Consider the following 27,180-nt stretch of genomic DNA (forward strand, 5'->3'; position numbering starts at 1 on the left):
TCTCTCACGAGATCCATGTTATACTTGTGGAGACCAAGGGTTATAGGTTAAAGAAGGTCCAACAGATCACACCAAGCAGAACCCCAGATTCAAACCTGGCAGGGAAGCTGTGGGAGGTAGTGCTGTTTTAATGTGTGGTTTAATAGTCTCATGTGTTTCTTCTCCATGATGGGTTGTAGCATCCTTTGAACTACGAGCCAAAATGAACCCTCTCTTAACTAACTGCTTCTTTCAGGTATTTTTGCCATAGAAGTGAGAAACTAACTTTAGAAGGCAAAGATTAGGCATGAAGAGAAAAAAACAGAGGAGTTAAAGTCAGGAACAGCCACTAACAGGCAATGTAACAAAGAGTCAGGAGTACATTTTTTAAAAAAGCCAAAAAATGATAGGGTTGGGAGGAGTTGATGGCCTTAGATTTCAAAACCTTAAAGAACAGACATTTAAAAAAAAACTGCAGATTAAAGAAAAATTAAAAGGTGACTCTTGTAAGCGTTTCAACTGTTAGAGGCTCCATCACTGAAAGGTGTCATAGGTCCTGAGAGAATGATAGTGAAAATTACTTTCCACAAAAAGGAAACTGTGAATTTTAATAGAAATAAAGGAATTCGGGCCTGTATAAAAAGTCAAAGTAATTTAAGCCCAGCCTCAGGCAGAATTACCATAAACCATCCAAGAGAGATGTATTTTTTTTTCTTGGCGAAATGACTTTCAGAAAATGGAAGGCTTTCCATAATTTCCTCCGGTAACTCATTGTTGATTTTTAATAATTCCACTGTCAAGAAGTGATTCCTCATATCGTATCTAACCCATGCTCCCATAGCTTCCCATCTATTTCTGCATTAGTGTTATCAAGGGTGGCGGATGGTTTCCCTGTGAACTGCAGGATATACTTAACTACAATTATACCCCACTTCAAGCTTTTATCCTGCAGGCTAAATATAGCCTCTCTGATTTTTAAACATGGTTGGTCTGCATAAGGAAAACTGTCTTTAATTCTTTATGCCTCTTTCTTGCCATGAAACAGTCAGGCTAAACACAAGAGGAATCTCAGGGAGGAACTCTGTGAAGCCCTGAATTCCACATCTCACAGGAACTCTTGTGTGGAACGAGAAATATTATGGTTGCAACCTGCACTAAATCTTCTTGATATAGTCAATCTTACCCCAGGGAGAGACTACCGAAAAAATACTGTCATCTTATCCAAAGTATGATACTCATACTGAGTTTATGGGTGTGTCAGAATAGTGTTTCACATTATATCAGACAAGGCGAGAAGACTATGCTGAACTGTCATTTTCTTTTTTCCTTTGTCCAGTAAGTGTGGTGTATCCTTGTGTGACTATGCAGATGTGCATCCCTGTCTAGATCAGAGGAGGATGCCTATATAGTATACTGTTGAAACAAGGTCTCTTTCACAGAACGTGGAGCTAGGCTGAACGCCAGTCAGCCCCAGTGACTCTCTGGTCTCTGCCCCCCCAGAGTGCTGAGTTTATAGACACTTTGCAATGACCAGCTTTTTATGTAGATTTGGAGATTCCAAATCAGGTTCTCCTGCTAGCACAGTGAACACATTTATCCACTGGGCTGTTTCTCCACCCCCTTGAACTTTGAGCGCATTGCAAAAATTAAATTCCTCTTTGGATGTCTGAACATTTTTCCTGACTGGTTCTGTTACTTGGTTATGATGGTTCCAGAACAATTTTGTGTATATAACTAATTACAATAGCAATGCTGTCTTTAATTCAGTTCACATGCACATTGTTGAAGTAGAGAGAACATAAAACCATTAACTTCTCAATACCTTGTCAATAATCTATGTCATGGTGTATATAATGTTCCTACTTGACACAATCTGAGGCTCTGTTACAGCAAAAGCTGGCTCAGCCTGGAAATTGCAACCCACAATTTCTAGGTGTTGACCCTTTAAAAGAATTCCCTCAAACAATGATTATCGATGGCCAATGGCCCTAAGAAGCTGAAAGACAACTGCCAGGACACAGAATAGAAAAAGGATGTCAAAGTTTCCTGACCAGTGCCTGGAGAAAGCACAAGATGGCTGGAGAATTGGAAGGTTCAATGTCTAGAGAACCAGGCTCGAAAGCCCTTTCAGATAGGCCATGACAAGCATTGTGATGGTACTCAGCTCTACATATCTATCTAGCACGTTACCAAAATATGCACATTCTTGTACACTGTTAGACAGCGTGGTGGTGTTTAATGTCATCAATGTTGCAATTTCAATAGAATAGTGTTCCAGAAGTATGAGTCTCAATATCACCAGCTTTAAATGCTCAACAGTAGAAGTACCAGCCTTCAAACTTGGAAAGTAACTTCTCCTAGAGTTCAGGAACAACTTCTAACGAAGATGAAAATTTCCTTGTCTAATACCCACCATGAAATTCACAGACGTCCCAAAGACCCAATTACATATGCATTATTTGTAGTCTCTTTAAAATGAATTTGGATACATATTACTTGACTATGATGTCTAACTTGGTTCCCCACAAAAAAACATTGACTATGAAGAAACACAGAACTCTTAAAAAACTTTAAAAAGTTGAAACAGGAGAGTATTGGCTTAACTTAGTCAAATATCGCCGAGGCTAACATAAATTAATACCAAACACACATATCATTTATAACATTAAGTTCTCCATTCTGACCAGAATGGAAATTAGCATCAATGCTTGCCCTAAGACCACACGCTCCTTCAAGAGAGTTTTGGGTCTGCTCACCTCTCGATCCAGACCAGCTGCCACAGTGATGATGTCCCCAGTCTCATTGTTGATTGTAAACATGTTGGGTGAAGGTGTGCTGGGCGCCTGGGACAGGATCCTGTACCGCAGCATTCCATTCAGGGCATTTGGATCATCCGCATCAATGGCAGTGACCGTCATCACATACGTCCCTAGGGAGTGAAGAGAAGTCCGATGATTGTCATTTCAGGGCCCCTAAACTCAGGTATCCTTAGTATGTTAGTATGCCCATTTTCACTTTTTCATAACACAAACATTTTAAGTCCTTCAATATAAAAAAAAACTTTTAAAATGATCAATCATGGCAGTGTAGAGGTCAGTCAGTGAAATGTTTGCCGTGCAAGCCCTAAGGGCCAGAGTCAACGCCCAGAGCCATGTGAAAGAAAACAACAACAACAACAATAGTTATAGAAGGTGCATGCTTGTAATCCCAGTGCAGTGGAGATGAACACAGATAGATTCCTGGGGCTTACTGCCCAGCCAAGCCAGCCTAACCTATCCAGTGTCAATTAAAGACCCTGACCAAAAAAATAATATGGGCTGTTCTTAAAAAGGGATACATACTGGCATTCACACACATGTGCACACCCCCAAGTCCAGACATGTCATCATAATAAATATCATCGAAGTGTAAAAAGAAATTTAAAAAATACATGTATTTATAGACTCCACTGTTTCCATACTTAGGAAACAAATCTACTCTAGGATCCCCAAAGGGCTCAATGGCCAACTTTGAATGCAAAAGACAAGAAACTCAGATGCCACTGCAAACATATTTTATGACTACCCAGTCCTCTGGTTCCATAGTAGCATTTCATGGGGCTTTCTATGAGTGGTTCTCCCCAGTGCCCAAGTCAGTTTCTGACAGTGAGCTGTGTAAAGGGCAAAGCCCATTCCATTGCCCCGGGTCAGAAGGAAGCATGCTAGGCAGAACTGCTCTGCTACATTGGGCAGAGACTTGGCACTGTGCATCGTTACTGCTGCAAAGATGAAAAGGATACTGTCCTTGACCTGGAGATTCCAACCCAGAGTATTTTAGAAACTAAATCTGGAAAGCAGTCAGCCCATCAAGATGCTAAGAAGTATTCACTATTTAGACTAGTTTGTTTTGTAAGATCTATTTAGAATTGAATCAGAAAATGTTCTGTCTCTGTCTTCTAAGAAACCTAGAGCCTGAGTTTACTTTAGAAATGGAGGAAGACCCCACTTAACGCTGCACCCTAGAATTGGCTATGTCTTTGTTGTGCCATTCAAATATCTTCTCAGAACTTGTCCCTTTCAGCAGGATATTTCAGCTGATCATGCAGCGTCTCCACCATTACTCATTTTGGAAACTTTATATCATAGATGATAGCTCATTGGCTTTTCCGTTCCGTCTCTCCCCTATTGCATCCGATGTTCCCGCAGGGCAGGAACTCTCCTATTACCACTGTGGCCAGTGCCAGGGCAGAGTGCAGCATTCAACTCCTGCTAAGCTGACATTGCAGCATGAACCGGTTGTTCATACACAATGTCTGATTTAAGAACTTGGAGTCAAAATGCTTATGGCACAGTTTAAGTCAAGAGGCTTGTCATATTCAAGCCCTGCCCACGAGACTGCTTCCAAAGCACAGAAAGGACAGCCCAGAGACAGCTTTCCCCACAGCGGCCACTCAGAGGCTTTCATTCATGAGATGCCTAACTGGAAATTCATGGTCAGATATACGGTAAATACAGCCTGAAAAGCTTATGCCTAACAAGTTCTGTGAAGCAGTGCAGTATGTAAAGTTTGAAACAACCAAACACATAGGAAAATGATACTTAGTAGCAGAACTCTGTAGTCAAATGCCCACAGTTTCTTCATGTGTAGGGTATTTGTATGAGATGCATTCTTTTATTACTATGTATGTATGTATGTATCACAGTATGCATGTGAAGATCAGAGGACAGCTTGTAGGGGTCAGCTTTCTCTTCCTATCAAATGATTCCTGAGGTTTAAACTCAGGACCTTTAGGTTTGGTAGCAAGTGCCTAAAACTGCTGAGCCATCTTGCAAGCCCACAAGGTCCATTTTAATAAAGATCTACTTTGTTTTACTGTATTTTAAAATGTGTAAGACTGGAGGTCATCTTGTCTGACAATGTGTCTGGAGGAGCCATAGAGGACAGAGCCCCCACACGCCTCTTTTTCCATGAATATATAAGGGGGCCTAGAGTTTAAGGCAGAATTGCTTGTGCCCACAGATTAGCAATACATTAGCGAGCTACAGGTATTGGTGAAGAGGCTCAGCATCCTTCAGAGTGCAGTTTTAAACACGGATATTTTGTGAAACAAAATAATATCTCAAAACATTAAATCTGACCAGCTGGCCAAACATTTCCTTTTTCATGCCCTTACTGACTGAGTGCCTGGTCTGCTAGGTTTTCAGATTAAATAGGCCTCCCTGGCCAGGCTATTCTGTGACTGGAATGTTTTTAGTACAAGAATCTGAACAGCCAGTCAAACACCACTTCACAAAGGCAAGAGGCTTTCTGCAAGTGCTACCTCAAGGCCAGTCCACTTTCCTTATGGAGCTGAAAGAGGGTTGTGGAGGAAGTGGCGGGGGCACTCTGGAAGTAAATACCCAGTGTATCACAGCTGTCACCAGCCCTGCCATGCTTGGGGCCTCACTGCCTGGTAACAGGAACACCAAGTAGCTCCTATAAAGGACTCTGTACTCTGTTCATTAAAAGCCTCCCCTCCCTTCTCCTCCTCTTCTTCTTCTTCTTCTTCTTCTTCTTCTTCTTCTTCTTCTTCTTCTTCTTCTTCTTCTTCTTCTTCTTCTTCTTCTTCTTCTTCCTTCTCTCTCTCTCTCTCTCTCTTTCTCTCTCTCGTTTTTTTCGAGACAAGGTTTCTCTGTATAGCCCTGGCTGTCCTGGAACTCTGTAGACCAGGCTGGCCTCGAACTCATAAATCCGCCTGCCTCTCAAGCAACTCTCACTATGTCAGCTACAAACCAAGGGAAGGCTACTATAGATTCCATAGTCTCTTGATTTTCAAACAACGTAAAACTCATGTGGATGTAGAGATATTTTGTTGTTTTCAGTCTCCGTTTTTTTCCTAAGTTGCTTCCTTTTGTTCCAAAAGCATAGCCAGGAACTTTAAAAGGCATTCACAGGAATTTTCCTTATTGCTATATCATACAGGATTTTCCCTTTTCTTACTGCTATGACAGTGTCAATTAAAAACATTTTTTTTTAATTTTTGAGGAAGTATATCTGCTAGCCCAGGTTGGCTTGAACTCAATATGTAGCTGAGAATCACCTTGAATTTCTGATCCTACTGCTTCCCCCTCCAGACCACAGGGATTGTAGGTGTGGATCACCATGTCCAGTCCCACTTCTCATGCAGTGTTACAGATCAAACCAGCACTGTGTGTGTGCTAGGCAAGCATTCTACCAAAAAGGTTACTTCAATGGCTCTCATACAACATTTCTTCAAGTCATGATCACAGTAATATTCTAACTTACCAGGCTTTGATCCCTCTGGAACAGACCCATTCCAAACCTGGTGCAGAAACTCAGGTCTGTTATCATTCATGTCAATAACATTGATGACAATGTCAATGGGGTTCTCCACTTGATTGCCATTGATGTCCACTGCATGTGCTCTCAACTGCAAAAGCAACCAGAGGGCAGAGGCACTTGAAGATCTGTCACCTGTGGTTACCACGCGTCCACAGTAGCCAGAGCATCCTGAGGACAGTCATGCCAAAGCTGCTACCCTTCCCTGCCCTAGACGGAGGTAGCCCAGCTCTGAGGAGAGATGTCGTACAGGAAGCCACCTTCCCTCTAGGCCAGGCCTAGGGCTCACTGCACAGCTTTGAACTGCTGTGACTCACATCCAGAGCACCAGAGCACCAGAGCACCAAGAACCTGAGCTTTATGATTCCCACATTGCTCTTGGTGGACAGAGCCCTGGTCCAGAGCCAGCTGTGTCCAGATCTAAAATACTGTTTTGTTAAATACGGGAAGGAAATGATCTGGAAAATTACAGGTACACAGGGAATTTACACAGAAACTTTTAAATTTTAAGGCTTTTCAGAGACATGAAGACATGCATGCCTGTATAAGACATTCTTCACTATACCCTTAGCAGATGTTATCAGCGGTCACCTTTGAGAAATTGTATGTTGTTTTTCTCCACAGACATATAAGTCACTAATCTACTTGGGCCTGAATGTCTTTCTAATGTTTTCTCACAGCAAACATCTACTGCATCCCTTTCAAAGACTATGCAAGTTTCTGTTGTACTGTTTCTTTTTAACTGGAATACTTCCACAGTATTTTAAAGTTTCTTTGTAATCTCTGATGCTGTTAGCTACTTACAAGTATGTTCTTATCCAGTTAGAGTAGAATCAACATATCCTTTTGATTTCTAGGTTACTAAACACATAACACAATGCAATTTTATTACTGCTTTTCAATCCTTTTTAGAGATATTTTCCTCCTGATTTATTTAACAAAATATATTCCATTAACAAATTCTTAATACTGAAATTTAATTATAGTTATGTAAAATAATGAAGCTTAATGACTCTAAGTACTTGCAATTCTGTAATTAATTCCATTTTCCTGGTGTTGCTTTGAATGCATACATAGCAAGCATTTATAGAACAATTCACTCCAGTCTTAGATGAATATGTTTATTTTCTGAATTTCAACCACAGAATCTTAGATGGAGAGAAGTCAAAGAAAAACGCACTGGTGTGTTTCTGATCATCAATAGAAACTGCTCTAACTAGAGTGTTACGTGCTACCTCATTCCACTTTCTCTCAGGAATTTCAAAATGATGGGCTTGTAAATTAATCAAGGTAATGAGTCAGTTCTGAGTTACACAACTGAAAACATATTCAACTTTTCCTACACTTGTCTGTTTAGTTCTAGGGGATCTACAATAGTTATAAGACACCAGGATTTCTAAAGGTTTCTGCAGGTACAGGACTTTAAAAGTTGTTGCTGAATATGTAGCAGAGGTTGTCCTAATTGGCCATCAATGGGAGGAGAGGCCCTTCGTCTTGTGAAGATCATATGCCTCAGTAAGGGGAAATGCCAGGGCCAGGAAGTGGGAGTGGGTGGGTTGGGGAGCAGGGCTGGGGGAGGTGATAGGGGGCTTTGGGAATAGCATTTGAAATGTAAATGAAGAAAATATCTAATAAAAAACGAGAAAACAAAAGTTGTTGCTGAGCCAAGTAAGAGTCTGGAGACATCATGCCTCGGGAACGTTTAATGGCAGTGATGCTGCTCTGCAGGAGGAGCCATGGTCCATGGTGCTGGGCTCACAGGCTCACAGGCTGAATCTAGATCCTTCCTCCTGTGATTGAAATCCCTCCATGGAGGTTAAGCATTGACATATGAAACACAATCATGATAGAACCTGAGAGCATGAGTTCTTAGGTTAGGGAAAGCCTTGATCAATATCCCTGCAAAGCTGTAATTTATGTCATACATGTTCTAAAAAGGAATCATAGAATGCACAAATGAAGTACCTGATGTCCCTGAACAAACAATAAAACAAGAAAAGGGAGGAAATATGGAAAGACTAGGCTGGGGCACCTATACTGAAACAAATCTTTATAACAGAAAGAAAAAAAAAAGAGGCAATCTAATACGAGTAAAATACAAATGAGCTTGTGATTATAATACTACTCCCTCCCCGAACAACTGTGATATGGATATGTACACATTGCTGCTCTGATCCTGCCCATACAGAGCAGGTCCCATGGGTCCTCTTAGCCATGCATCTGACAGCAAGTAATGGCATGTCAACAGTGATCAGTGATGATGTTGAAGGCCGTTTCCCTTTCTTTCTTGTTATTTTGGCATTGCTTGTTTTATAGTATGCACCAATTCTATAAACACATGCTTATTAAAGAAAGCAAAAGGCCTACAGATACATTGCTGGTGCTATACCTCAGAGTTAGAGCCATCAGAGTGACTCGAGGCAGTGGCAGACTACACAAACGCACATGACAAGGAGTATGAACACAGACTCAGCAGATGGAAGCTTACGTGAAACCGGGCTATCAGCTCTCGATCCAGAGGCTTTGTGACTGACAGCTGTCCTGAGATGGGGTTGATAATGAAGATGCCCGTTGGAGGCTGGTCAGCTCCTGGCCCAGTGACGCTGTATCTCAGGGAAAGGTTTTTATCTCTATCAGACCTGATCTGAGGATGAAGAAAAAATTATATAAGCAGAAAACATGGGCAGAGTTGTTTGGGGACACACCACACTTCCAAACCTTGCTTCATCCCTCCCCAAACATGAAGGATGTCTTTCAGAGCATCCCTTCCTCTTCTTTCTTCTTTCCTTCCACCTATCTCTCCTCCTCCTCTTCTCTGGTGTGTGTGTATCTGTGTGTGTGTTGTATGCAAGTCATGTCTGTGTGTACATGTATGTGCATGTGGGTGCAAGGTGGGTGCAGTTGCTTTCTAACTTGTTTTTTGAGACTGGGTCTCTCAGTGCAGCTGGAGTTCCCTGATTCATGTAGCTGGGCTAGTCAGCAAGCTGCAGAGTTTATTGTTTCTGAGTTCCCTGCACTGAGGTCTCTGATGGAATCTGAACTCAGGTCTGCATGCTGTGTGGAAAACACTCTATGACTGAGCCATCTTCCAAGCCCATTCTTTGACTCTTGAGGATGGACTTAAAAAGAGACATTACCTACCCCCCAGAAAGACTTGGGGTAACCTTTTCATCTAAAGGAACACTAGCTGTGCATCATGCAATATGTCAAAATTTAGCATTGTCTACTTAGACAAAATTGCCATGGTAAAATATTTATAATACAGTAACAAGTGTCTAATTTAATACAAAACATGGTGCCGTCACATATCAGAAATGGTAAGAAGTAATAATTATCTAGCCACAGCTTGAAATAACCTTATGTGGGACTCTGGTTGGAGACAGGCCTGCACATTAGATTTCCTTGCTTCCATTGTACTGACACAGTGCAACTAAAGCTTCCTACATGGTTTTCAGGTGGTAATGAAGGCTACAGTTCTCCTTCCTAACAAAGCATCAAAGAGAGGTTCTTTCGGTGTATTTTATACTTCAAACAAAAGTCAAGCACGTCAGAGCAGAGCAGGTTACAGAGATGGAAAATGGAAAAAAGGCAGAGACAGAAAAAGGGTAGGTTGGGCAGTAATAAATACAGATCCTTAAGCACCAGGTAAATTAAATTAATCCATCCATTTGATCTACAGAGATTTCTTAACATAGGGCAAAATTCTATTTTTTAGTTGTATTTCATGAGGGTTGATAAAAAACACCTCTATCTGGTGTTATGTGCATTGTTAAATTGAGTTATAATGCACATAAGGATTAATACACAACACAAATAAGTGACTTATTTAAAAGGCCCAAATGTATGCCTTTAGTACTTTGGAGTACTAAAATAATCATAGGAACATTTGCATTTTAATAAATGAGAATATGATGATTCCATAATGTTATACTTTTAAATAAATACTACTCTGTAGACTTTGCTTATTTTTTTCCCCATATCGGATGGTCAGATGGTATGCAGTGTAAGTAACTGCAAAATTCTCTCTTCTCAGATTTGAAAGGCTCCAGTTTTGCACTGCCCCAGGGACTCTGTTAATGGTATCAGAGGTCATTTTTCCTCTTAAAAAGAGACTCTCAAGTGCACTTGGTGCTGGCAGGTTTAGCAATGATTGCCCTTTATTCTTTTCCTTCTGTCCCAAACTATCTTTAGAGGGCAGAGATCACCATGGAAAGTCCTGGTTATGACTAGCATTTGAATAGTGAGAGGCGGAAGGGGAGGGACGGGATGGTGTTATGGCTCATGAATTCACAAAAGTCCTATCATTGAATGCCCTGGACCCAGCTATGTGTATAAATCATCCAAGAGACGACACAGGAAAGGCTTCTTACTACATAGGAGAAATTCCACTCACACAAATTCAACTGTATGTACACATGTCATAAACTCTACTTAAAAAAAATTAGGCAAAATAATTTCTAATGTTGCCTTGCCATGAAAATAATTATAATGACAGTCTCTTACTCTGACAAGCTCTTGAGGAAAGGGTCCTCTGGAGTTTTCTGGCAAGTTGATTGGCGGGATGACCCAGTCTCTCTTCTGCCTTTGTAGAGCTCCACTGTGCTTGGCAAGTTGTCTAGGGAATACTATTTCTTCAATTTCATGTGGTTCCTTTGCATTAAAATACAAGAAGACATTCCTGAGGACTAGGAAGTGCACTCTCTAAGATCACATCAATATTAATGGATACCTATGTGTGTAGGAACCACAGTGTATTATGAACAAAAAGAATAACTCAGGAGGCCCTTTCCCTGTCCCCTAATTCAATAACAGAAAAGTACCATGAAGTATTTGGGTTGCACTATTCACTGGAAATTGAATTAGAAACAATTTATTATATAGTCCAGTTGAGTAAACTACTTGCAGTTTCTATAAACCATCCTAGAGAGTAGTTAATATTAAACCAAGTTTAATCGCACCCTTTTATATATTTCTCATTAGTTTAGACCACAGTTCAGGTAATGTGCCTACTGTACATTAAATTCAGATCTTGATGTGCTGAGATATAATTTGAATTTCAAGAGAAGTTTAATACATACCGCTAAAGAATGTCTCAAATATTTATGACCCTATTAAATCCCACAGAATTAATGCTGTAATTATTCTAAACCTATGTCAGCAGTGATGGATGCAGTAAATGACCCACTTTGCACACTAGGCATTAATCTCTGCTATGTGTCAACATTTTCTTCCATTTCTCTCGACGTCTGTGGACATTTTAGCCATTAGGCCATGCTGTCTCTGTGCAAACATCCTGGACGGTTTGCTAGAACACGGAGAGCCAACAACAACAGACACATCTTTTCACCCCATTAGGTACCAGCCGCCCACTCTGGATAGCACTCACGTGGCTTGAGGCCTTTCAACAGTTAATGGCTTAATATATTGTATTTTACATGATTTGAAACCTCAACACTAGTATTAAAAAAAAGCAATGCATTTTTTAGTATATTCATTGATATTTGAATATGTATATTCACATCACATTTACAATTAAATACCATGATGGCCTGTGTTGCTATCTGTGACTGTAGTATTCAAAACATAGTGGTTAGAGTTTAAAGTCATGGCCTTCAACGTATATATGGGTGTGACCCACAAAGAACCTGGTATTTATAAACAACATAGGATATGTGAAGCCATGTCTCTATTTCATTTAAAATTCTTATATAGGTATTTTCACAGAGTAAGTGCTCAATAAACATTTGCTGAGATGAATAGGTCTCTGTTGGAAACACACGTTATTTATTTCACTGTGGCTCACAACAGTTTTCATGAGAGGGAGCATATCACTCCTGAAAATCTGTGGCAGGATGAATATTTCATGGTACCCAATTTGCTTTTGAAAAAATAGGACAAACCTCAACCCTTGTTGCCAGAAACACTTTCCTGTCCCCACCGTAGATCTGCACCTCCCACCTAATAAATTTGACTGATGACATCTTCCCAAGATGTGTTTATTTTGTGGTTACACTTAACAGCTTGTAAAGCATCTCAGAAATGTAACAGAAACTAATTCTAATTCAAATTAAATTATAAATCACAAAATATAAACAAACCTCTCCAAGGCAATTCTGGTTGCTTGAAATATACTTAGCCTATTATGTTAGCGATACAACCAAGTACTGCTAAAGAGACTGAAGTTGATAACAATGGAAACACTGGCCCTCCATTTATAGGGTAATAATTAAACCCATATTCAGTTAGAATCATAAATCAAGTCTCCAAAGCCAGATCTGGGTACCATACCTTCATAGGCTCCTCAGTCAGGGTTGGCTCCCGGCTCAGGTTTACAGCTACCTGCCACTTTTCCTGGGTTTCTTTGTCTTGGGCATATATCAGGAACTTTGCCTGCTCTGCAGTGAGAGGGAAGCTTCTCACAGCATACACCGTGCCGTCCTCGTCCACCTTGAAATCTGCTGGCTCGCTGCTTTCATACTGAACTTTCCTTTTTCTATTGCAGTTGCTGAATTTCACTGGAAAGGAGTACAAGTGCCTGGTTACTCACCAAGGTGAGCATAGTTCACGCCATAACATGTTAAATTATACAACACAGCATCATGGACTCACAGAAACTGTTTTCATACCGTGTGTGCACAAGTTCCTGAGCATGTCTGTGACTGGCCCAAGTGCCCACAGATATGAAGACTCGAGCTCAAGCTTGTGTACCACTCTTCGGGAGCCAGCCAGCTCTAGGGATCTGCCTGCCTCTACCTCCATGGTCCTAATATGAGAAGCATCCACTCTAATTCCTGGGATTCCTACACGGGAGATCACACTTGGGTCCTCCTGCTTTCACAGGAAGCATTTCACTAGCTGAGCCATCTCTAAGACATTACGATGTTTATCTCCATACTACAGTCCAAGGTGAGTTCTCTCTAACTTCAGGCTATGCATACGGAGAAGTCTATACCAACCTTACCCAACAGCAGGGTGGTTGAAGAAAAAAAGAGTTACATTTTCACTGAAGTACTGAATAGGTACAGGCCTTTTTACCCATTGTCTTTCATAAACTCGAATGTGCAACTTATGGCCAGAGGATGCACATTTTGCTGAGGATTTCATAATCTAGAGATAGAGTGTACAGGAGGGTTTGCCTAGGCCTCGTACGAGGAAATAGTAGGCCACTTACATGGCAGAGACTTAAGCATTCTTAGACTTGAGGGTCTTGGACCAAACTCCCCTCAGAGAAGAAGGTATGATTGAACCAAGGTATCGTTAAGTTGTTGCCCCACATCTCCTTGTTTAAGCCTCTCCTTCCATCACCATCTCTTAGACACGAGGCCATCAGGTGCTCCTGATTTCAGTGTTGCACCCTTGTGCAGGTATTGCTTCCTGTCCCCCTCTAAGCTTCCATCTTCCCTCAGTCCGTGCTGTTGCTGGTCTTCCTCACACACCAACTGGAGTTCTACCAACAGTTTCACAGCTGAGCCTCACAGTCAACTGGAGAGGCATTAAAGCCTGGGTTTCTCAGTTGTAATAACCCTGCACCCTTTCTGCCATAGGACCTTAGATAAACACTTGAAGGAAGGAAATTCTGGGCATCTTCATCAACACCCATAATATGTCCTAGAATCCTAGAAACTCAGAGTGGAAAGCAAAAACAACACAAAACAAACAAAACAAAACAAAACAAAGTTGTTCATTCCTGTTCCTCAGGGTGCTTATGAACTTTTGGATTCTTAATGTAAATTCTCACCAAATGAAATAAACATGCATCTTAAATGATTTAAATGAGAAATGAGCCAATGCTTAAGGAGAAGGATCTTATCGATTTCAGTGGGTTATTCATACCACCAACAATTGGGTTGACTTGAAAATGGGGGTGGGGGAGTCAGCATTGCGTAATGCAGTGCCAATCAGCCTGTGTGTCAGACACTGAGAGTTAGATTCCACATTTACAATGGGGCATGCTCAGGACAGCCTCTGAGGAAGATCATTTCCTTTACAGTCCACCTTCCATCTTTCTGAAGAAACGTTGTATGGGAATGGCAAGGGAAGTCATCGCACAGAAGGTGGTGGTTTTTATTTTCCAGAGAACTAGTGCTGCAGTTTGGTCATGACTATATGGGACACAACTGGCAAGTGATAGATATGCCTGTAGTACAATGTATATTCACAGGTAATTTTCCTGTTTCCCAAGGACGGGAGGAAAAACTTCCCTCCCTTATTCATATTTGGGCTTTAGACAGAGTCTCCTATAACTCAGGCTACTTGAAACTGAACCATGTAGCAGACAATGACCCTGAACTCTCGATTTTCTGGCCATACATCTGAAGCACTGCAACCCAGTTTAAGAAGTCCTCTGTCTCACACACCAAGTGAAAATGGTCCTTCCAGTTCCACTCACATCAATTCACTGTGACAAGTACAGGCTATAGCCAAGGTCCACATTCACTCATTTACCTTCCCAGATGTAATAAAATATTTTAACTATTGAATATATAATTTTTCACATACTGTCATATATATATATATACATATATACATATATATATACATACACACACACATATATATATATATACATGTGTATATATATATATATATATGTATATTCCTTCAATTTCCAGTCATTAAACATAAAAATAAAAGTTGTATCTGCAACTAAGTCATGTTAACATGTAACATTGATTTTTGAACTGTAAATATCCTTGAGTAGACTTAGTACTGCAATCTTACGTTTGACTAAAGTATTTTCTGGAGAATGATGGCATTTTCTTCATTTCTTTTTTGTAAATTAAAGACAACAAAGGGAAAACTAAAATTGTTTTTGGAATGTCGCTGAGAAGTCAAGATGTTAGAATTATGCCATATTTTTATTAACAGAAGTAACTTTTTTGATATCACAAAAAAGAAATTCATGACATTTCAGTTTGCTCAGGAATGTCTAGTCTCTTCTGCATTTCCTACTGCATTTCGTCACAGTACCATGCATCCTCTCCCCAGGACACATCTGGATCACTGCACCTGTGTCCTGGGTAGTCGTTTCCAGTTGCAGGTTTCCCAGCATTAACCCTGTATGATTTTATCCCTTGATATGTCACCTGTGACACAAGCCATATATGCATCATGCCAGCTTATAATGCTCTCCACCCTGAATCTGGAATGCAAATTTTATATAAAAGATTCATTAACACTGTGCCCATTATAACGATCATTTTAATAAATTTCTTAGTAGTCTCCTATGACTATGCCTTCTCTCCTTAAAAAGAGAGGAAATTTTTAGTTTATTGATAGTTTTTTATTTTCTATGACAACTAACTGTGATGAGAATAATAAAAGTAAGTATTTATAAATATCTATGAAAACATTACCACATTTTTAAAAAAGGAAGACAGAAAGAAAGAAAATGGACTGGCATCATAGAGAATCTCTATACAAAACTTGCTATATCAAAACCCAACAACAAAAGCCAACAACCAATGCACAAATCCAAGGCCTTCAAAGAACCTGTCGTAAGTATTCATATTTAAGTTGGTGGCAGTAGTAGTTAGAACTAATTATTTGTAGACAGTGAAGCATTGTGAAGTAGAGTTAAAATTAGGTTAAAGGGGGCTGGAGAACTTATTATGCAAGCACAATTGTCTGGGTTTGGATCTTGGGTGCTAATATAAAATGCTGGATGCAGAGGTTCAGGTCTGCCATCCTAGGACCATGGAGGCAATGAGAGAAGAACCTCTGGAACTCACTGAAACTCAGTGGAGAGAGACCCTGCCTCAAAAGGATGAGGTGAGAAGTGACTGAAGGAGAATCTGATACCCAGCTCTGGTGTCCACATGAGTGAGTATGAAACCCAACCACATGAAGGTGGACCCGCATCCACATGAAGGAGGACCCACATCCACATGAAGGAGGAGCCACATGCATTACATACATTTAGACCTTAACAGTGAACTTGTGACATGAGACTCATTATTCCTGCTCTATAGATGTGTAAGACAGCTCCATCCTTGCCATGTGTTTATGACTCCAGTCATTTCTCAAAAGAGGTCTAACAGAATCTCTTGAGTTAAGCCACCCAAACCTAAACAATTTAATAAACAATACAATTAGATGATGAAGAAGCCCAGTAAAACTAGTGAAGAAAATAATGGCAGATTTAGAGCTCTCAGAGTCCCATGGCAAACAAGATTTTAAAAAGTAACTCTTTTTCCTTATTCTTTTCTCATATATTAGATTACCCCACTCTTCCCTCTTCCATTCCTCTCAGTCTCCCGCAGATCCACTGAGGTAGGATTGTAGGAATCAAAGTGGTCAAGGATGCCAAGCGAACTCTGCCCACAGAACAAGTAAGCAGGGCTCATAGGGACTCATAGAGATTAAGATGTAAGTAACTCAGGATAGTGCCCCAAGGTCCTACAGAGACAGGCGCTGGAGGGGAAAGGGTGTGGGAAGATAGGCATGGGGAACTCACAGTCTTGACTGTGGGAGCCCACTTGGGTAATCTGGCATTCCATTCCTTAGTTGGATTTTGATGCCAACATGTTTGCAATTGGAAAGAACACCTTTGAAATAGAATATATTTGTAAGGAAGAAAATTGTGTCTATCCCCTGAGTGACAAGATGTTGGCCTCCGAAAACTGATCCTGGAACAAATGATTTTACATGGATTGGGTGAGAAAGGTCAGTAATTGAAGGTAAGCCAGTTGTTCTAGTCCCTGCCTCTAATGTGTAGCTTTTGTGAATCAGTTTAATAGATGTTATTATTAGAAACATGCCAATTTTCATTTAGTCGACTATTACGTAAAGACAACTTCTGACTATCATTTATGTTTGTTGATCTCTTTATTTGTGGTGGGGACTGAACCCAGGGTCTCAGGCACTGTTAAGCATCTCTAGCCCCATTCAGAAGTAATAATTATATACATATACATATACATATACATATACATATATATACATATGTGTGTGTGTGTGTGTGTGTGTGTGTGTGTATAATGGGATGATCAGATGATTTGGTGTGAGTCATGTAAGCATTAGACCCTGAGCATGATGCCCAACTAGTGCCCTTGTGATTAAAGGATGGAGACAGATAGATCCCTGACTCATTAGCTAGCCAGCTGGTCTAGCCACATTGTCAACATGCAGATCAGTGAAGAAACCCTGTCTCAAAAAAAGGAAAAGTGGAAAGAGAAGAAGAAGAATGAGAGAGAGAGAGAGGGAGAGAGAGAGAGAGAGAGAGAGAGAGGGAGAGAGAGACATTTGACACTGAATTCGGGTATACTTTCACACATGGGTTTGCCGAGTACATACACACAAAATCATGAATACACCCATAATGACACGTCTAAATATCATATATACAATGTTTCATGCACAATTATGTCATATAATTTTGTGTATTCAATCAGTACAAAAATTAATACTTCACTGAAAAATAATGAACATAAATTTCAATGGAAAAAGTCCTCTCCATTAGACACCAGTTCAGGCTCTGGCTCACCCTGCTCATCAGTTTTAGCCACCTTGTGTTATTTTAAGTAGTACAAATTAAAATCTGCCTCAATTCTAGGAGACATGTGTGAATTTCATTTGTTGCCACCTAGTCAATGTTCACTGCCTGTTGTCATCTTTGCCTAAGGGCTGGATGCAGCTAGGGAGATTTTCTCCCACTTGACAATGTGCTAGGACCAAGACGGGAAATTTACACAAGATGGCTATATTTGTTCAGAAAGTCTATCATTAATAGTAGAAAAGTGCCAGGCTTTGTGGCATATGCCTTTAATCTTAGCACTTAGAGTGCAGAGTCAGGCAGATCTCTGGTCTCTGTGAGTGACCAGGCTAGCCTGGTCATAAGTTCTCAAAAAGTCAGATCTACACAGAGACACTTTGCCCACTATAATATTTATATTTGTAATTATAAATACTACTGTGCTTACTTATAGTCATGCTTCTCAATTGAAGCAGCAAAAAACATTTCAAAGAAACAAATAAATAGTCTAGAGATATATTTAATTAATAAAATTAGTATTAAAGTTTACCTTTGAGGATGAAGGGCTCTCTCTCAATCTCTCTCTCCATATATTTATATATATATATATATATATATATGTATACACACACACACACATATATGATAAATGCCTATCTATCCGTTGTCTATCTATCCATCCCCATGGAGCTATCTTGCTTTTGTTGTAAGACAGTTTCCTTATGACTTATAGGTAGATAAAATAATGAAAGAGAATTTTTACTTCTGTTTTCAAAACATGAAGGATTTTTACCACATTTCACTATACAACTTTCAGAAAATGTGATGCAAAATTTATCTTAAATTTTAGGAGTGAAACATTCTTACATATTTGGGGTGGATGAAAAACATCATGTTTTTGTCAAAATCCACGGAAGTTCAGAACTTAAAATGAATCTTACTGTAATTTATGCACTCCAGTTAATACCATCATGCCATTATTCATTACTGATGATAAAGTGTCACAGGGATGCAGGGTGTTACTAGGAGGGGACATTGAGGAGAAGACTGGATATGTATGTACATCTGTAATTCCTTTTTTTTGTGAGCATGAAACTGATACAAAGGGTTGGTTTCACTTTTAGGAGCTTTTTTTTTTATTGTTTTAATTCCATGTGTACATTTCTGTTGGAGAGGGGAGATACGTGCACTGGAGTAGATGCACCCAAGGAGGTCAGAGGCATCAGAGCCCCTAGAGGTCAATTCCCAAGTGTTTGTTAGCCTCCCAGTGTGTGTGTATGCTAGGAACTGAATAGTCTTTGGCAAGACCAGGTAGCTCTCTTCACTGCTAAACCATCTTGCCAGCCTCTGGTTTAATTTATTTTTCACAAAAGCTTTCTTATAGACAATGGTCTAACTTTTCACATTATAGAAACATCCCAGGCAAGGATAGTTGTGAAAGTCCCCAAAACTTTCCTAGCATTCCAGTGAAGTGTGTTAATTTGGCATCACTAAGAGCTGGATAATATAACCTTTTGACTATTTATATAATACCAAGTGGTCTTTGATGAAAGTCATAACATTTTATTAGACAAATCGGAAAAAATTAAAATTCTATTATTTTATAATCAAGGGATTTGATTTGAAAACTTTGGACAGGTCCACTACCCATATATTAAAATATTAATTTTACTTAAGTGCTCAGACAACACTAGAAACGGTGGTTGAAGTATGAGAGGAAAATAAATAAACGTACTTATTTAGGAAAGTAAGTAAATGAAAGTACAGGTTTGGCACTTGGGATTAATCACACTTATTAGTCTGCACATAGTTAGGGGTGTGTTGCCACACACATCAGAACACTAAGCAAGAAAATGTAACTAGACTGCTGTATAGTTTCATACATAACACGGAAACTACACAGAAATCTGCTAACCTGATTTATATAAAAGCAAACACTAGGGAAATAATTATTTTAAAGTATTTTTTTCCCTTCAAGCAGCATCTCATGTTAATGTTACCCAGAAAGCCATAAAATCCATATAAAACTTTAACAGGAAAACACAGATTATACCTATTAAATGTATTAGCACTTAACTATCTTCCATAAATGCAAACACAAATGTGCTATTATTCACATGTGGCTTACAGTTCTCATTCACGAAAAACCATTACACTATATGTAAAGCAATTATAGGAAAATATCCCTAAATATTTTCATGCTTAAATATGTTTTTTTAAATTTTCGTTAGATTTTTTTTCTACTTTAATTGCCATTTTTGAAGGTCTATTAGGAAAGCAAGACACTGATTCTCAGTGAAGGCTATAATATTTCATCAGACAAATGAAATAAACTTGAAATTCTATTATTTTAGGAATAGTCAAATTATTTGATTTGAAAACATTTTTTGACAGCTCCTGCATCCATTAATTTAAAGTGTTAATTTCACAGAAGTTCTCAGACAAAACCAGGAGTGCAGTGAGCTCCCCAGCACAGGCAGAGAGCACTGTGTATTAATGAACTATGCATCTGTGACTAGACATGTGAGGAAGGAAGTGGGTGGAGCCGTCACCTCTCAGTCTTGCAGTGCTTGAATACATACCTTGCAAAGCAAGGCAGAATGCTTTCCAAGACACAGGTCTCCTCATAAGGATGAAGTCCATTCCATCTTGTTCTTGTCACCCTTGGACACCCCAAAAGGTTAACTTGAGAATTTTTTTTATTATTACAGCACAGTAGCCTTTGCAGAATCTATCAGTTGTCTGCATAGATGGATTCACAATAGGGTAAGTTAGGAGACGCTTTAGGAAAGACCATGGATCGTTTGCTGAAAAAGCTCAGTATATTTTCTTTAAATGTAAATTTATGCAAAGAAAAACAAAACATGGAGCTTATGCAATACATTAAATAATATTTAATACACTCAATACACGCCAATCTTCCAAAAGAAATATTAAAAAAAAAAAAACAAAAAAACAAACCTCAAATGGTACTTGGAGCCTGCGTTCATGAGATACCCTTTTTGTAACAAGTTCTATGACTGCAATGTCAAGTTATTCATTGACACCAAGGAGAACGTCATCAATAAAAGTGTTGTGTTGGCAAAGGACAGTGCAGTGTCTATCTTTTTCTTCAAATACCAGGAAGCCCTGTCCTGTCCTAGGCCACAGGGATGAGTTTATTCCATTTCACAATCCTTCTTTTTCCTGACCAAACTTAATGCCAGGGTTCCTTATGGATTTCAAAGGCTTTCCCTGAGGGCTTCAGAGCATCGAGGAAAGCACTCATCACTATACTTCTACTGGGCTTAATAATTTCTCCCTGGGATTTAAAACATAACACCACCTAAGTATCACAAGTCAACGCGATCCTTTCCTGAAAGCTGGATTTGTGATTTAAAACTCTATGCTCTCTGTGTGTAATGTTAGTTTTACAGGCCTTAGCAGTTTTCAATTAAGTTCATTCAGGTGCTCCAAATGCCAGGCATCTAGTTACATTTTCAATAGAAAAACTCTCCGTCATAAATCTCCAGTGAATACCATCTAAAAACACTATTAAGAGAGGGGAGTCTTCCAGGGTAACTTGGGTACTCCAATGTATATCAGTAACAAGGAATCTCAAGTCCCTATCTTTGTACAACGTGCAACCAGTTAGTTTCCTATTTTCATATAAATCTATATGGAATTAAAAAGAGTAAACTTTTATGCACAAGAGAGTTTAATGGGACTAATTGTTAATCATAAAATACAATAGAAAGAAATGAAGAGAGGGAAGATGCAAGGGATAAGGAATCAAAATGAGCCAAATTAATTATTCCAAAAGCTAAAACAATCAGATGATGAAACTCATACACATCTTGCTTCAGAACTAAAAAATGGGTTATATGTGCTCATATAAAACATTGGAGTGCAATTAAACTCAAAGTAATTTAAGTTGAAATATTAACAGGAACACATTGATGCTAAAAAGTGATCAGGTTTCTTTGAAGGAGTTGGTGGGGAGAATGAGACACTTGGTTCCACCTTCGCCAGCAAGTTCTGTAGCGGGAGATGCTATATGAAGGATGTGCCTTGCAATTGGCACATACAGGTCTTCCTTAAAACACAGTCGAGTGGGCTGGATAGCAGGCTCAGTCTGTAAAGTGACTATTTTGCAAACATCACAGCATGAATTTGAATCCTTAAAACTCATGTAAAGGTCAGCTGTCACAGCAAGAGCCCATAACCCCAGTGCTAGGAAGACAGCAGCAAAATCCTGGAGCTCAGTGGCCACTGTGTCCAGTCAGTGGTCAACGGCAGGCTCAGTGAGAGAACCTGGCTTTAAAAACAGGGTGGAGAGAAACGGGAAGAGACTGGACCTACAAATATGTACCTCTGCATCCATGTGTGTGGACATAAAAGGTAGAAAATAAAACTCAATTGCAAGAAGGTTTAGGAGACGGCCATAAAGGAGCATTAAAATATAAATTCAGCTATTTTACAATAAAATGGTTAATGTTTCTAGACTGTCTAAGGGCAGCTGAAAACCAATTTGAGATCATTATTCTATTGCCTTGCCAGTGTCTTATTCTCTGGGGACAGGATTCTAATGAGTAAAGCCATTAAACTTCACTTATCAAGTAATACTGCTGCACAATAAACAGCTTTATCAAAAAGCTAGGAACCTGGCTTGAGTGAAGCTTAAAATTGTAGAGAGTCGGTGATATGCTGATAACCCATCCTAGGGTTCGCACATGCTGTGTTTGAGTCACGCTGCACATTCAACAATGTCAGTCCACGATCTAATTTGTCAACCTCCCACGGGAAGCCAAGAAAGAAATCCAAGGCTCTAGTTTGCTCAGAAAGCAAGACTAGTGAAGTATATCTTTGTCCGGCACTGTTCATTTACCTCCCTCTAGACCACGAGAGCGTAGAGGTGATTTGATCAAAAGGCAACTGTGGTCTGAACCAACTAAGAAATTGTAGTACCACCTTTGGAAATTGTACGTGGCTGCTATTGCAGAGAGCTTTCTAAGAGCCATAAAGAGGTGGCAGAGTTGATAGGGCAAGAATACATTGTTCTCCTTAGGACATTCACAGCCTGGGATACGGTCCTTCTCTACCACCTAGAGATCATGTGGGACTTGTGCATGCATGATACAGGCTCTTGCTACCAGGCCTGGCCATCTGAGTTTAAGTCCAAAAGCCTATATGGGAAGGAGAAAAGCAAGCTCTGACCTCCACACACCTGTCTCACATACACACCATATGCATGTGCATATACACGCATACATACACACAATAATCAACATAAAAAGTTAAATTAAAAGTTTAAAAATGAGCAACTTAAAGAGTTGCTCTCTCAGCATAAAGTGCTCCTTGCTGAGTACAGTGGTGGAGAAGCAGTGCTGTTTAGTAGAGATACAACAGAAGCCATTTCTGCTGCCTGCCTCCAACAATAGACCTGCTATAGGTATACAACAAGGACCTGGAGATACAGCTCAAGTGCTCAAGAACATGTTGCACTCGCCTTGGGTTGCTCAGGATAGCTGTTTACCTCCAGCTCCAGGAGACAAAATGCCTCCTCTGGCCTCTGCAAGCACTGCACTCATGTGCACACAGCCACACTGATATACACAATTAACAGCAAGACAGTCAATTCCGGTTCTGGTGCCCACAGATGGCATTCCAGGTAGGGTGGGTGACATGTTCCTCCGCACTGCTGCAACAATGCTCAGTGATTTCCATGGCATCCCACCCTTGTGGACATCCAGAATGATAACACATGCCTCTCTTGAATTCGCATGACACACATCTCTTTCCAGCAGGGTTATTAAGAAGTTGCTGCCCTATTCCCCTCTTAATTTACAATTATGAAAGAACACATCAGATAGGGATACAACAGAGTCAAACCAGGAATGAGAGAGTCAGCATCCATTCTGTGACAAGTGGCCAGAATCACAGCACACATATGTAACTGCGCAAGGATGAGAAATCTGTATAGGTGACGGAGCTCAGGAAACATATAGGACTATTGTTGTAATCCATGCTAGCCCACCACATCGTAAGAAATAAATAAACCAGAACCATGCTTATGGTAGGTAGAACACAAAAATTTAAATATCTAACAATTTCTAAACATTCTGATAGTTCTCCTCCAGAAGAAAATATTAGAAAATTATTGTGATGTCCTAAAATATTATAAAATCTGTTAGAAAAAAAGCTTAATTTTTCTTTTTCTCAGCTAAGGCAAGTTGTAGTATTAAATTATGTCTATATACAAGTAAAAAAGTGTTTAAGAAGAGAGTGGAGACACATTGTGTTCTGAAGAAGGAAGCTGAAAAAATCAAAACAGAATTTAATCCCAGCACAGACACTATAGAAATAATTATGAGGTTGAAATATGAAATGTAGATTTCTGATAGTCTAATGATGTTATGCATAAACTTTTATGTCTTAAAGCCCAGAAATATATCAGAATTACTGCTCTCTCCTTTCTATGCTTCTTAATGACTCAAAAGATGCTCAGTACAACCCTTGGCTTCACTGATGCTCTTCTCCAGGCTTCCTATTGTCCTGAAATCAGGTGAAGCTCTTTTGGGGACAGAATCGAGTCACACATATGTAGATCTTTTTGTCTCAACACGGTAACTGTCTTGAAATGCACTGCATGAAGAAAATACACACTGGGCAGTGGTGGCGCACGCCTTTAATCCAGCACTCGGGAGGCAGAGGCAGGCAGATTTCTGAGTTCCAGGCCAGCCTGGTCTACAGAGTGAGTTCCAGAACATTCAGAGTTATGCACAGAAACTCTGTCTCAAATAACCAAAACCGTGATAGAGAGAGAGATAGAGAGAGAGAGAGAGAGAGAGAGAGAGAGAGAGAGAGAGAGAAGAAGAAGAAGAAGAAGAAGAAGAAGAAGAAGAAGAAGAAGAAAGAAAATAAACAAAAGAAACCAAACCAAACCAAACCAACCCGAACCAAAGCAAGCCAAGCCTAGCTCTCAAACAGTTTCAACAGTGTGGCTTCAACACGTGACAAGGACACAGTTAAGAGTAAATATGTGCCCGGAGTACTGCATTCACAGGTACAACAAGGAACAAGAAATTATGTATTTCATGGACTGTGGATAAAACAATGAGACACAAAGAACAAACTGCTTATTAGGAAACTGTAAAAGGACATCTTATTAGCCAGAAACAAAAGCCGCTGGGGGGAAAAAAAATCATTGCATCCCAGACAGTGAAGTTAGAAAACAATGTGTATTTCTTTACTTGCTTGTAAGAGAAAAAAGTATGATTATATATGAAGAACTACCAATTCTACAATAAAGTCCTTGAAATTTGTCATGATATAAAACTCATTTTAGAAGCCAAATTCCCAATATCTACTATTACTCTACCAAAAAAATACACATGATCACTAGGTACTAGAAGGACTTTGGTAAGTTGGATTTTTCAGAGCCAATTATTAATGTTTAACAAAAGTAACTGCAGGGTTGTTACATTTAAAGTTGCCTCTGCTTTCTGAATATTATCAAAATTATATATATATATGTACATATATATATATATATTCTTTAATAAATAAATTCCACAACAAAAACAGATATAATACTCATTACTTCATCAAGACAGTGAGGTTATTCAAAGCAATTATATAAAACTCCTAGACTGTTAACAGAACTTAAGTAGTAAAAAAAAAAGTGCAATCTTAAATAAAACATCAAAATCTGAATATAAATTTGTTAATGCATTGATAATTATTACCTAAGAAACATCAACTAACCTAGAAAAGTACAGCCTCATATTATATTTTTGTGATCATCTGTGTTTCCCTCCTTCTAGGTCTCTAAAGAATTGTTGCATAAGTTCTTGGAAGTGTCTGTGATACCAGAATGTACTGTTCCAACATATAATAGCCAGTTCAAGTTATTCCAGTGTAACTCAGATACAAGGAAACTAACAGCGTGTGATCTGCAGTACACTGTAAGAGCTGGAATCAAATGTTTACCTCATTACTATCATCGTCATAAAAGCTTATTCAAATGATATGATTTAATATACATATATAAATGCTTAAGTTGAGTCATGTTCTTTGCAAAGCAGGTCATATTAATTATATTTAGAAACTATAAAAAGTTTATTAAATTTAATACAGAATCCTGTAACAGCATTTATGTCATTGCTTGGAGGAGGGGAGAGGGGGAGAGAGAGAGAAAGAGAGAAAGAGAGAGAGAGAAAGAGAGAGAGAACACAGAAGAATCAGCATGTTGTCATTTGTGATTTCAAAAGCTAACACTTCAAAATTCTAGTGTTTCTACTGGCGATTGTAAGTCCTCTCCTCATTGCTGGGGTGACACGTTCTCTTGGAAATACGACTGTACCATGCTTATTAGTTACATTAGTGTGAATGGGATTATAGTTTCATAACCTATAGAAATGGTTTTCAATCTCCCTAATGCTGTGACCCTTTAATACAGTTCCTCATGTGGTGGTGACCCCAACCATAAAATTATTTCATTGTTATTTCATAATGTAAATGTCTGACATGTAACCCCCAAAAGGGTTGTGAAATTCAGGTTGAAAACTACTGCCCGGTAGCACTATGGCCATCTCGACACCCTCCCACTCTGCACCATGTGATGAATCTGGGTGGTTTAGAGGTTCTCTGCTGCTAGAGTAGTCCTAAACTACTCTGCATGCTGTCCTAGCAGTAAGCGTATGAATCGGGTATATGAATCAACAACTCAAGCGTCTTTAAGTTTTACAGTGATAAGGATATTCCATATTTAACACATCATACTTAAACATACATGCATGTATTGCATTAACTATGATGATGTCAAGGCAAGCATCCCACACACAAGTAATCTGCTTCCAATGTAATATTGCCCAATCGTTATGTATTAGCTACAGTAAATCAAGTTAGCTAGAATAATGTCCTTATTCAGTCCCTATGACTGGATGCAATAAGCCAACTCATTTGAATTGTACTCTTTTGCCTGAAAGCCTCTGCAATGTTAACATTATAGAACAACACATTAAAATCTTTATAAAGTTTAAAGTAAATTATAGTGTGTGTATTTCTGTGTGCATGCATGAATATGTGTGCCATCACACTTACGCAGGTCAAAAGACCATATTCAGAAGGTAGTTCTCTCTTGCCACTCTGGGATGGGGTTCAGGAGGTCTTACTCAGATTGTCTGGTCCAAAGAGCTTTTACCTGCTAAGCCCCCTCATTGGCTCTAAATCTTTTTCCAAACCAACATCCAATTATTAACTTCTAGAGGCGTGTAATAAAGGGAGTGATGGTTGTGAATAAATGAGTCCAAAAACACAATGAAGAAACAAAAGAGCACAGAGAATTTTTTTTTGTAAGTAGAAATGAAATAAGCGAGGAGGAGGAGGAGGAGGAGGGGGCAGCTGCAGTGGCTACTCAAACTGGAAAA

General features: G+C 39.4%; 1 protein-coding gene across 2 annotated transcripts in view; it reads right to left on the reverse strand.

Moving 5' to 3' along the window:
- The window catches only part of Cdh2 (cadherin 2), a 220,370-nt gene that overhangs the window by 48,810 nt on the left and 144,380 nt on the right, over positions 1 to 27,180 (reverse strand). Inside the window, exons 1-6 of one of the 2 annotated variants that reach the window (XM_006525553.2) lie at positions 20,353 to 25,473; positions 12,586 to 12,812; positions 10,801 to 10,947; positions 8,786 to 8,941; positions 6,244 to 6,388; positions 2,736 to 2,908 (exon numbers count right to left, since the gene is read on the reverse strand). In XM_006525553.2, coding sequence (XP_006525616.1) covers positions 2,736 to 2,908; positions 6,244 to 6,388; positions 8,786 to 8,941; positions 10,801 to 10,947; positions 12,586 to 12,812; positions 20,353 to 20,413 — 909 coding nt within the window. In that variant the 5' untranslated portion in view covers positions 20,414 to 25,473. Of the gene's footprint in view, positions 1 to 2,735; positions 2,909 to 6,243; positions 6,389 to 8,785; positions 8,942 to 10,800; positions 10,948 to 12,585; positions 12,813 to 20,352; positions 25,474 to 27,180 lie in introns of those variants that run through there. The other variant, NM_007664.5, reaches the window with a different exon arrangement.

Source organism: Mus musculus, chromosome 18 (genome assembly GCF_000001635.26).
Source record: "Mus musculus strain C57BL/6J chromosome 18, GRCm38.p6 C57BL/6J".
Classification (NCBI taxonomy): domain Eukaryota; kingdom Metazoa; phylum Chordata; class Mammalia; order Rodentia; family Muridae; genus Mus; species Mus musculus.